At 44.2% G+C, this 12,915-nt stretch overlaps 1 protein-coding gene across 2 annotated transcripts in view; it reads left to right on the forward strand.

Moving 5' to 3' along the window:
- Positions 1-707: 707 nt before the first annotated feature.
- The window catches only part of LOC137049632 (meprin A subunit beta-like), a 40,149-nt gene continuing 27,941 nt past the window's right edge, over positions 708-12,915 (forward strand). Inside the window, exons 1-9 of one of the 2 annotated variants that reach the window (XM_067428208.1) lie at positions 708-2,476; positions 2,617-2,654; positions 10,375-10,447; positions 10,545-10,662; positions 10,920-11,098; positions 11,228-11,446; positions 11,925-12,080; positions 12,163-12,387; positions 12,457-12,897. In XM_067428208.1, the coding sequence (XP_067284309.1) occupies positions 2,649-2,654; positions 10,375-10,447; positions 10,545-10,662; positions 10,920-11,098; positions 11,228-11,446; positions 11,925-12,080; positions 12,163-12,387; positions 12,457-12,897 (1,417 nt within the window). In that variant the 5' untranslated portion in view covers positions 708-2,476; positions 2,617-2,648. The remainder of the gene's footprint in view (positions 2,477-2,616; positions 2,655-10,374; positions 10,448-10,544; positions 10,663-10,919; positions 11,099-11,227; positions 11,447-11,924; positions 12,081-12,162; positions 12,388-12,456; positions 12,898-12,915) is intronic. The other variant, XM_067428209.1, reaches the window with a different exon arrangement.

Raw genomic sequence — 12,915 nt, forward strand, 5'->3', positions numbered from 1 at the left:
AATTACTATGTCTGATTTCGAAACAATTGACGGTAAAATTTTAGAAGACACAGTACAGCATCTTAAAACATCAACCTGCGCCCTAGACACACTCCCCACTTCTTTCTTCAAAAGTGTGTTTAACTGTTTGGAAGCAGATCTCCTAGAAGTGGTGAACTCCTCACTTCTCTATGGGACTTTTCCAACCGCCCTTAAAACTGCAATAGTTAAGCCTCTTCTGAAAAAGAGAAATCTAGATAACTCCATACTGAGCAACTACAGACCAATCTCAAATCTCCCCTTCATAGGCAAAATCATTGAAAAAGTTGTTTTCAATCAGTTGAACAAATTCTTACGCTCAAATGGATACTTTGACAATTTTCAATCTGGTTTCCGTCCACATCACAGTACAGAGACAGCGCTCATAAAGATTATAAATGATATTCGCTCAAACACTGATACAGGCAAAACATCAATTCTGGTACAACTCGACCTCTGTGCTGCATTTAACACTTTTGACCACACCATACTTCTAGACAGGCTGGAAAACTGGGTTGGGCTTTCTGGGATGGTCCTCAGATGGTTCCGATCATACTTAGAAGGGAGAGGTTATTATGTGAGTATAGGAGATCATAAGTCTGAGTGGACATCCATGACATGCGGAGTCCCACAAGGGTCAATTCTTGCACCACTCCTGTTTAACCTGTATATGCTGCCACTGAGCCAAATAATGAAAAATAACAATATTGCTTACCACAGCTATGCTGACGACACCCAGCTCTACTTAGCACTATCACCTAATGACTACAGTCCCATTGACTCCCTGTGCAAATGCATTGATGAAGTTAACAACTGGATGTGCCAAAACTATCTTCAGTTAAACAAAGACAAAACCGAAATCACTACATTTGGAAACAAAGATGAAATTCTCAAGGTGAACGCATATCTTGAGGCTAAAGGCCTGATAACAAAAAATCAAGTCAGGAATCTTGGAGTGATTTTGGAGTCAGACCTGAGTTTCAGTAGTCATGTCAAAGCAATAACTAAATCAGCATACTATCATCTGAAAAATATTGCAAGAATTAAATGCTTTGTTTCCAGGCAAGACTTAGAGAAAATTGTTCATGCTTTCATCACCAGTAGGGTGGACTATTGTAATGGCCTTCTCACCGGCCTTCCCAAAAAGACCATTAGACAGCTGCAGCTCATACAGAACGCTGCTGCCAGGATTCTGAGCAGAACCAGAAAATATGACCATATCACACCAGTCCTCAGGTCTTTACACTGGCTTCCAGTTACATCTAGGATCGATTTTAAAGTACTTTTACTTGTTTATAAATCTCTCAATGACCTAGGACCTCAATACATCGCAGATATGCTGATTAAATACAAACCCAACAGATCACTCAGATCAGCAGGATCAAGTCAGTTAGAAATACCAAGAGTTCACTCAAAGCAAGGAGAGTCTGCCTTTAGCTATTATGCCAGCCGCAGCTGAACCAGCTTCCTGAACAGATCAGATGTGCTCCAACAGTAGCCGCATTCAAATCCAGACTCAAAACACATCTGTTTAGCTGTGCATTTACTGAATGAGCACTGTGCCACTGTACGTCCGACTGATCGCACCTTATCTATGCATCATTTTTTAAATTCTTTTTATAACTGTTTTAGTTTACCTGTTCTTATCTTTGGTTATCATCATTTTATTATTTTTAATTCTCTTTACATTGTATTCTTTTTCTTATGCATTTTTTATCCCTATTTTAATTCCTTTCTATGTAAAGCACTTTGAATTGCCATTGTGTATGAAATGTGCTATATAAATAAACTTGCCTTGCCTTGCCTTACTTGCAGGTAAGCTTTATTGATGTCATTAGAAAACAATGATAGCAATAATAATCTAATGCAAATACTCGCTGACGTTGACAATGCTCTGATAAAACGCGTCACTCGCACACCAGCATGAACCCTGCTAAATGTTGCTTGCAGCTTTATTTATTATTATGATTATTAAATGTGAATGTATTATTCCAAGAATATGACTTTTGATTTACAGCAGACAATCATGAGTTTTATTACTGAGGAGCCGAGCACATTTATTCTTACAGACGTCCACATGAGAAACACTCACCGTCAGAATAAGGCTATTGTTGAAGAGATGTACACTAAATCTATTTCCTTTATGTCTCGTGTTCATATCTCATGTTCTCAGGAGCCAACTGGTAAGTCCAGCACAGTCACATTGATCTGCTGTAAACTTACTGTAATATGTTTCCAGCGTTCAGGATGAAATATCCTGTTTTAACTGCTCATTACTGTCTGATGAGGAGATTGCTCATTCATCATCTTACTTTCATACGGTTTCACTAAAGTTACATTTGGTCAATCACTCAAAGCACACAATGCTCATTCCCTCTCTGTGTCTTTTCATGTCTTCAATATAATTTCCTTAAAGGCGTTTACGTGAAATGGAAGGCCATTCCGGATATAAACACAGGTAAAACTATTATATAATCTCAAGAACCCAAATACATTTATATAAGCAGTAAGATAACTTTACCTGTTTGTGTTTATGAACTATCACTTTTTCTAATGTTTTATTGGAGCATATTTACTGTGATCTGAACACTCTTGTAGTTTTAGGGTTAAATCTCACAGAAGGAGACATCATGAAGGTAAGTCTGAACATATAAATGGAGGAAAGTCTATATATATATATGCGTGCGTGCGTGCGTGTGTGACCCGTCACAGAAACCAGGGACACAAGTCGGCAGCACTACTTTTGAGCAAAATGAGAAAGAAACAGGTTTTTTTTTTTTTAAATAGGTGATTTCTGCTTTTTTGCAAAATCTGTTATTTGAAATCATGAAGAACCCTCTCCGTGTTTGAGAAAGCAGTATTGGTATATTTAAAAGATTGAAATTTTGAGGTTGAAATTTGCTTGTTTTTCGGAGATTCTAGCTTGCAGTAGGGCTTGCAGTCATTGTCTGTGTGTATTTGCATACTGGATACGCCAGCTTGTTATTGCCCCAAGGGAAGCGTGGCTATTTCTTATGCAACGACGATGGGGCTTGTTATTGCCCCGCCCTCCAAGGGAATCCCTAATCTACAACTGTCCCTAATCTACAAGTCCACATTTAAATGTAATGAATTATTAACTGGGCAAAGATGAAGAAGAGGAAGAATGTATCTGACTGGTGTCAGACAAGTTGACCCGTAAGATATCAGAGGCTATATCGATAGAAACATTTGATGGGGATAAAGACAGAGAAATGGGGAAAATCTGTAACTTTCACTACATGAGGAGAAAAGAGAACTCTGGGAGACAGTCCTGTTGCCAGAACCTTTCTCCAGACATTATGTACAACATACAGCTGGATTCTTTAGCTGTGGAAAAAGAGTGGCTGGACATGCAAATGATTGGACATTATTGGCCTGAATCCACTTGAATTGGTTTGGACAGCTCTCTCAGTCGCCACGTTTCCATTACAGATTTGCACAAAACCTTTGCGATATTTAGGCTGCTATATGTCAATAAAAAACTATTGCGAAATGAAAGCATTTCCATTAACCGCTGTTATGCATCTAAAACTTTTTTCCCCCTGATAAGTCATTCCAAAAAGTATGCAACATATGTTGGTAAGTTTGTGTATATCCTACATCGCAATAGAGGGTATGCATCTATGTCACTTTCCCCCGGAGCACGCGACCCAGTTGATGACCCAGTTTAAATACAGATTCATCTTCCCAGCGCTGAAGTACACCCTTTAAAGGAAGTGTATGTAAGATTGTGGCCGAAACTGGTACTGCAATCACTTTCAAATGACTGTAGAGCGGTGTATCCCCCCTTACTTGAGGTTGCCAGGTTGGCTAGAATAGCAGGAACGTTTGCAAGTTGAGCAAACGATTATCAGTTTAAACTAGAGGTTGGGCACGATATAGTGGTCCTTACAACCTACCAAAGATTCAGTGATCCATGGATAATGACATGCAGCCAGGAATCGTGTTTTCCTGACATTTTTATGAGCCTGATTTTGATATGATTACTATGATAACTGATCAGAGATCACATTTTTCGAGTGAATCCTGCATGTATGTATGGATGGGTCAGTGTATTGAAGCGTGTATGTGGCTGCTTGTCACATAAAACTAAAGTTTTATTCAAATTCTGAATATATTATAGACCAATTAATAAAAAATAAACAATAATTATAGTACACAGACAGCGTGCAAAGAGTGCTCCCTTTATAATCACTAAAAGCTGCCACTCAATCTCACAGATTTCCACAGTGAAGCTGGTATACAATGAATCTCTTATTTTCACAATGTCTGCATTCAATCTGGGTTTAGGACTGCCCACAGCACTGAGTCCACTCTCCTGTGAGTGCTAAATGACATTTATCTCTCCACTGACTGTGGAGACACTGTGGTTCTAGTTCTCCTAGATTTGTCGGCGGCTTTTGACACCGTTGACCACTCTACACTGTTAGCTAGACTGGAGACGTGGGTGGGCATAAAAGGCTCTGCCCTGTCATGGTTCCAGTTTTAACTTACTGACAAAAAAAAGTTTTTAGTAAAAATAGGAAACTTTTCCAGCTCCATGGCACCCCTGAGATGTGGTCTTCCACAGGGCTCTATTTTGGCTCCCTCTCTATTTTCTCTTTACATGCTACCGCTGGGCACAATTTTAAGGAAACACTGTGTATCTTTCCACTTTTATGCAGACGACACCCAAATTTACATTCCAATCAAGCGCAATAATCCTGCAGCACTAAACTCTCTTCATCTATGCTTAGAGGAGGAGCTCAAAATGGCTAGCTCAAAATTTCCTATTCCTTAATGATGATAAGACCGAGGTCATTGTTTTCAGCCCAAGTGAAAGGTCCCAGTGCACATGCCCAGACTTGGGGAGTCTATCTCCCTTTGAATCTACAGGAGTGCGGAACTTAGGTGTTCTTGTTGACACTCGAGAGTGAGTAATGTGGTGAGTGGATTCCAAGTTCAACACCTGTGATTGGCCAACTGCGTTGTAGATATCTACAAACATGTCTGTGATTGGCTACATTACTCACCGAGGCAAAAACACGTTGGAAATGTTATCATTTGACGAAGTGCAAATACAGACACACACTGGATCATTTGCTAGCTCCTTTTCGCTAATAATATGCTATTATTACGAATTCTTACGGAGGATTACATATCCTAGACAAGCAGTTATGGGCAGCGTTTCCCTCTTAAAGCAAAAGAGGCAGCAGGTTGGCAGTGATTTGAGTGAGAAAATAAGCTATTATCAAGTCCATCTCAAGCTCGGAACAGCGATGTCCATTGGGTCCGTGGACAAGCCTCCCCATACCCCCCCCCCCCCCCCCCCCCGGCACCGGGCCTGGTTTTGTGTTTTTTCGCTGCATTCACGCTGTTAACCAATGCTGCCTGTCAGTTTTTTTGCCACTCAGTGGGGCGTAATCACAGTCGCTCCAGCTGACGATGACGTCACGTGCATTCCCTCTATAGCCACTATTTTTAATGGAAGGATAGGCGTGTTATCCACACAGTTAAAGTTATTTTTTATTTTTTTAAAGTTAAAAACATTGTGTTTAATAAAACAATTTTATTAAGCGTTTAAAATGAGTGCATTCAATATAATCTGTTCTCTGAATCAACCACCTTTGTGAGTGTACACAAATAAATGTAGACAATTTATAGTTTATAGTTTATGTCTTAAACATATCTATGGCTAAAAATGTCTATTGTATTGTGAGTTATATCCACTGCCATAAAGGACAATGTCCATCAGAATGCGCCGGCGACTTTCGTCTGCCATGGGTTACAGAAAACGTATAGCCAATTTAATTAGGCTTAGTTTAAATATTAGCTATGTTGATATGCCAAAATCAGAATTTGAATGGTCCGAATAAAGCCCTCTCTATGGTGCGACGGGACGTCAAGGAACGAGGGTTACCATACGTAACCGAGACGTTCCCTATCAGTCGGTCACTCGTACGTCGGAAGGACTGACGAATTGGGATCCCTATGGAAAACGCCACAGTTACTACCACTTCCAGCGCCCTACCAGAGTCCCTCAGACCCCGTCTGAATGGGCAAGGAAATTCCTGCAGGTAGAGTCACACTGCTGTTCCAAAAGACCCATTTAGTTGACTATTGGATAACGCTGGGAAAGCGTGCCCCGGGGGCCGCTGCGGAAGCCATATTATCCCAGAGGGAGTTACCATGTGGAGAGGACACCTATGGACTGGCCGTGAGCAGTACAACATACGGAAGTCTCAGGGGTGGCCCCGGCCCTCTTAGGCGGGGGAACAACACTGCACTGAGACGGCAGAGAAAGACACGGGCTCGCCGTAGGGAGCCAAACCGTGGAAAATACACATATGGGACCGCCGTGGGGGTCACAACATATGGAACCCAGCCTAACACAAGTTCCACCAATGCATACAAGTGTTAGACCTAGCATCAGACGCTCCGCCACGTCTGACTGCCGTGGGTGGCGGAGGACTCGACAGGGTTCCCCATACTGGGGAACTCGACTGGAGCATATAAGCGCATGTATCCGTTCCATGAGGAAGGGAGTGGCGCAGCAAGCCGACACTAGAACGTGCACTCTGGTGCTACAGACTATGGGACGTTAGTACACGAGAAGATACCGGCTCTACACGTAGGCTATAGAATCTAGCAAACGTGTTGGGTGTTACCCAGCCCGCAGCTCTACAAATATCTGTCCAGGATGAGGACGAGGTTACACCCCTGGTGGAGTGGGCTCTAAAGCTTTGCGTTCTGTCCACGTAAGACCGAAGGGCTCGGACGGGCGGACGAGACAGAGAAAAGCCAGAGCTGGGTCTGCCTCCTCTGCAGGCAGCGCTTGCAGGCTCACCACCTGGTCCCGGAAGGTGGGTGGTGGGAACCTTGGGCACTTATCCAGACCGGGGTCTCAGGATCACGTCAGAGTTGTCCGGCACGATTTCCAGGCACGATTCATAGACCAAAAATGCCTGCAGGTCCCCTACCCTCTTGATGGAGGCCAATGCAGTCAGGAGTACCGTCTTTAGAGACAGGATTTTCAACTCCGCTGACTGCAAAGGCTCAAAGGGAGGTCTCTGCAGTGCGGTCAGCACCAGAGACAGGTCCCAAGAGGGTATAGAGGGAACCCATAGGAACCTGGCGATCAGGTTGTGCTTCCCCAAGGACTTACCTTCTACTAGATCGTGATTAGCAGCGATTGCGGCAACGTACACCTTGAGGGTGGAGGGAGACAGCCTTCTCTCCAACCCATCTTGTAAGAAGGAAAGCACGGCCCTGACCGAACATCTTCGGGGGTCTTCTCGATGAGAAGAGCACCAGTCGACAAACAGGTTCCACTTACAACGCATAGAGGTGACTCGTAGAAGGTGCTCTAGTGAAAGTGATGGTGTCCACCACAGCCTGTGGTAGATCACCTAGAACCTCTAGGCACCAGACATGGAGTTTCCAGAGGTACGGACGCGGGTGCCAGAGGGTGCCCCGTCTCTGAGTCACGAGGTCCTTCCTCAGAGGAATGTGCCAAGCAGATGCTGTCGCGAGGAGCACTAGTTCCGGGAACCACGTCCTGTTTGGCCAATACGGAGCTACCAACAGGACCTGCTCCTCATCCTCCCTGACCTTGCACATTGTCTGTGCGAGAAGGCTCACTGGGGGGAACGAATATTTGCATAGGCCCCGGGGCCAGCTGTGTGCCATATGCCCCAGGAGCGTCTGAAATTGTTTCACTGGGACCGCTGTCCTGCGTTTTAACGAATTCAAGCAGTTCAACACCGACTGGACGCGCTCCTCGGTGAGGCGCGCTGTCAGGGCGACTGAATCCAGCTCCATCCCGAGAAAAGAGATCCTCTGCGTGGGGCAGAGTTTTCTCTTTTCCCAGTTGACCCGAAGCCCCAACTAGCTGAGGTGCCTGAGCACCATGTCCCTGTGTTCGGACAACTGCTCTCGTGACTGGGCAAGGTTCAGCCAGTCATCGAGGTAGTAGAGGATGCGAGCACCACGCTCTCTCGTGGGAGCAATGGCCGCCTCCGCGACTTTTGTGAAGACACGGGGCGACAGGGATAGCCCGAAGGGTAGGACTTTGTACTGATATGCTTGTCCGTCGAACGCAAAGCATAGAAATGGTCTGTGTCGAAGGAGAATCAAGACATGAAAGTACGCGTCCTTCAGGGCGAATTGCTGGAAACCAATCTTGGGGACGGATGCACCTGAAGATGCGTTTCTGCGTTAACATTCTGAACGGCAGCCTGTGAAAGGACCGTTTCAAGAATCACAGATCCAAGATCAGGCCGTAACCCGCCGCTTTTCTTGGGTACAATGAAGTATGGGCTGTAAAAGCCGGTCTTCATATCGGCTGAAGGGACCGGCTCGGGCTGGGGAGAGCTAGCCAGGCTCCCAGCGACTGAACCAGCGAGACTAGGACTACCCTTGTGCATGTCCATGAGTGCTTGGGACTGGTGCACCTGCAGCAACGCCATGGCATGCAGGGCGGACGCAGCCTGGCCACAAGACCTGTAGGCCTTCGCGGTCAATCCGGAAGAGAACCTACAGGCCTTGGACGGGAGCTTCGGGTCCCCACGCCAGTTGGAAGCGGTCGCCGGTCACAGTTGCATCACGACGGCCCGTTCCACCGACGGGAGACCTTCATACCCCCTGGCTTGCCCGCCGTCAAGGGTAGTGAGGAGGGAGGAGCCACCAGGTTGCCCTCGGGCGCTAAACGTTGTTTTCCACGACCTGGTAAGCTCCTCATGCACCTACGGGAAGAATGGCACCGAGGTGGGACGGTGAGAACCAGCACGGCCCGCCCTGAGAAACCAATCATCCAACCTTTAAGGTTCGGGACGTGGTGGAGGGTTCCACTCAAGCTCGACCTTTTCAGCGGCCCAAGAAAGCATAGCCGTCAACTCGGGGTCCGACTCAACCGTTGCCACTTTCCCAGAGGGAGGCAGTACAGCCGAATCTTCATCCTCCGAGGACTGAAACTCCCCCTCCGATACAGCTATTGACATCTGCTCATCCGCAGGAGCCCCAAAGGACACCATCGGACACCCATGAGAGGGGGCGATGGAATCCTCGGGAAGCACCACCAGTTGCGGCGCTTGTGAGGGAATAGGGTACCGTGGAGGATCGCTCGGCGGGTTTGCCCTAAACGTAATCCTCAGGTCACCCCGACCATCCGTCGAAGTAGGCCTATTCTGCTGGGCAGGAATAGACTTAAATCGAGCTATGGGTAGGGGGACTTCACCCTTCCGGAGGTAGGTGAGTCTTGACCTAAGTGCCGAGATAGTCATGTTCCCGCAGTGAGAACATGAACTATCCTCAAACACCACCTCAGCGTGTTCTAAGCCTTCCTTCTTCCTTCCGACGTACGTCGAAGTGACTGACTGAAAGGGAACCCTCATTACTATAATGAGTTTTTAGATGGTAATATTAGCATCTGCTATCCTTTATTATTAATATGTGGTCTGATTTTTCCCAATGCATCTGTCATTAGTATGTATTATGCAACCATGCAGCTTTACGGTGGGAGCTTTACAGGGGGTATGGTTTATCTAAATGAAATGTAAACGAGCCCTATTGTCACTCCCAGCAGGTGAAAACAGGTGAGAACTGCAAAACTTTAGACCATTTTGTCCAGTTTAAACTTTGTTTTACGGGCACTAAAAAGAGAGAACATATTACTCCAGTTTTAATTAAACTGCATTGGTTACCCATACGATATAGAATTCAATATAAAGCGCTGTTGTATGTTTTTAAGTCTCTGCATGGTCTAGCCCCTGAGTATGTTACTGATTTAATCAGCCGCTGTCACTCCAGCAGGTCTCTGCGCTCAAATGATCAGTTGCTTCTTGTGGTTCCATGAACACGTTTAAAATGTAAAGGTGACCGGGCTTTCTCTGTTGCAGCTCCTAGGCTTTGGAACAACCTTCCGCTGTCTGTAAAGACTTGTCCATCATTGGGGGTTTTTCAGAGTGCGCTAAAAACGTATTTGTTTTCCTTAGCTTTTGATAATGCTTTGTAAGTTGTGTATGTCATATGTTTGTATTGTTTTTGCACCTATTATTTTTAAATTTTCTTGTATACCTCATGTACAGCACTTTGGTTCCACTTGTGGTGTTGAAAGTGCTCTATAAATAAATGAAGTTGAAGTTGAAATTGAAGTTTGTTAAATGCCTACATGGCCATAACTTCTCCAAATATTATCAGATTTCCATGTCTTACACATCGCTGAAATGCTTGGCGACTACATTTTCAGATTCTGTAAATAACTCAAAATGCCCCAGAATCGACTTGTGTCCCTACTTTCCATGATCATTGGTCAGATATATATAGATCAGGAGACCTGATGAATGATCTGCTTTAAAGCCTAGGCAAGGAAGCATCATTCCAGGGAATCTGTGGGATATTCCCGTCCCCTATGAGCTGAGTGCCAATCTCAGTAAGATTTCTGATGCATCACTTACGCTTCCATCAACTTTTAAAAACTTAATGTAACTTTCATATTGTTTTCCACTCAGTTTAGTTTGTGTTTCTAGGTATGAACAGTAGAGGAGTCATTCTGAGAGCCTTTGAGCAGTTCAGACTGAAATCATGTATTGACTTTAAGCCCAGAGCCGCAGAAGAGTTTTACATCTCCGTGGAGTATCGTGACGGGTACAGTATGATTATAGTTACTCATCAACAATATTAGTGATATATTATTATAGACTGATCTGATGTAGCCTGTGCTGTACTGAACGTGTAGAGTCAAATATCTGACTTAATTATTTGCAAAAGTTTAAGCTATAAGATATTTAAGCACATATTGTGTCTGGAAATGAGTTTTTATTGCTGTTGTTATGAGATGTAGTTGATTTAATTGGACTGGTAGTTTTATATGAATGTGTTGGTATCTCTGACTGGATTGGCAGGTGTTGGTCATCTATCGGACGCACGTCTTCTGGAGGTCAGACTCTTTCCATTGGAGATGACTGTGGAATTAAAGCCATTGTTGAGCACGAGTTTCTCCATGCACTGGGATTCTCCCACCAGCACACAAGATATGACAGAGATGATTATGTGACCATAAACTATGGAAACATCACCAAAGGTTGCCACATCACTTTATTATTAATTTGCTTTACATAGCGAGTGTCATTATTACTAAAGAGCGCTTAGAGAAAATAAGCCATTCCTTATGAAGCATCACGTTAATAACTGCTATAGTCTTTATTTTCAGGGTATGAGAGTTCTCTCAGTAAATCCAGTGGGAACGTGTCCGTCACTCAAGGCACCTCATATGATTATTACTCTGTGATGCATTTTGATAAAAACGCCTTCAGCAACGGTAACGGATCTACAATCATTACCAAGAGTCCTGAGTTCCAGGATGTGATCGGACAACTAATGGAAATGAGTGAATCTGATGTGATTGAGCTCAACAAACTCTATAAATGCAGTGAGTATTTGACCGCTTTCATTTAAGGCTTTAATGTTTGTGTTGTAAGGGTGGATCGCCTACAGTGGTTCAGGCTGCAGGGTTGCCAAACGACTAAAAAAACGTTTTCAGCAAGATGGTAGAAAACTGTACATTTCGTGTCTTTACCACCCACTGCAGCTTATACCAACAACGGAAATAAACGCAGTTACAATAGCAAAATCTGTGAGAGAGCGTTACTTTAATGTGACTATATTGTATTGCAGTAGGTCACAATTCAAAATCAATACTAGTTTGCAAATCATTTGCAATTTAAATAATTTAATGACAAAATCTGGTTATGGTTACACTTAAAATAGTTACAAAATAGATGTATGAGATTATAAAATCTTATACCACTAACATAATTGTCTGTAATATAGATTTGTATATTATTATGTTTCACTCACAATTAAAAATAGATGATGATCAGGTGAATGTGTGTTTGTGTGCACTGCAGATTCCTCCGTCTCTTTCCTTGACCACTGTAGTTTTGATGATGACTCTCTGTGTCAGATGAGCGTCTGTTCTGCTGCTGATTATGACTGGAAGAGAGTGAACTCAGTGAAGGGCATCAATGTGACCGACCACACGTACTTGGGCAGCAAGCAGAACGGTCAGATCTATTACAGTCAGTCAGTAGAAATGCTCCACTTCCATCCACAGCTGCTACACGCCTGTTTTCATGCCCGTTTCAGGCTCGTCTTTGTTCATGCACTTCAGCACTGAGGGCAGAAACCAGGGGGACGCAGCCAGATTGGAGAGCAAGACACTGACCCCTACAAGAGACTGCAAAGTCCAGTGCCTGCAGTTCTACTACTATCACAGCGGGAATCAGTCTGACCAGCTCAACATCTGGATCCGAGAGTACCAGAATGAAGCAGACAGCACAGGAACTCTCAGACTTATGGATCAGATCACAGGTCTGTCTCTTCTTCACTCACTCATATAGGCCTGTATCTCAGTGTTACTGACCGCTTCATTTCTTGCAGAAACCCCTGGGAATTACTGGAAGCTGCATCATGTGCCACTGAACGCCAATAAATCTTTCCAAGTTGTGTTTGAAGGCCGTAAAGGAGCAGGAGACTCCAGTGGAGGCTTCTCACTGGATGATATCAATGTCTCAGAGACAGAGTGTCCCTTCACATGGCAGATAAGAGACATTGAGAAGAAAATGGACAGTGGGTATAGCACTTTAGGGAGTCCACTGTATTACTCCAGTGATGGTTATCGCTTTGGGGCTGAGTTATATGTGTCAAAAAATGAACTGAACATGGCTGTTTATATGGTATCTGGTGTAAATGATGACAAGCTGCAGTGGCCTTGTCCATGGAGACAAATAACCGTCCAGATCCTTGACCAGAATCCACACATACAGAAGCGCATGTCCTTTGAGCAAAGCATCACCACTGACCCTAATGTGACTCGTTATGGTTAGATCTTTAATGCAA

The sequence above is a fragment of the Pseudorasbora parva genome, chromosome 20 (genome assembly GCF_024679245.1).
Source record: "Pseudorasbora parva isolate DD20220531a chromosome 20, ASM2467924v1, whole genome shotgun sequence".
Lineage (NCBI taxonomy): Eukaryota > Metazoa > Chordata > Actinopteri > Cypriniformes > Gobionidae > Pseudorasbora > Pseudorasbora parva.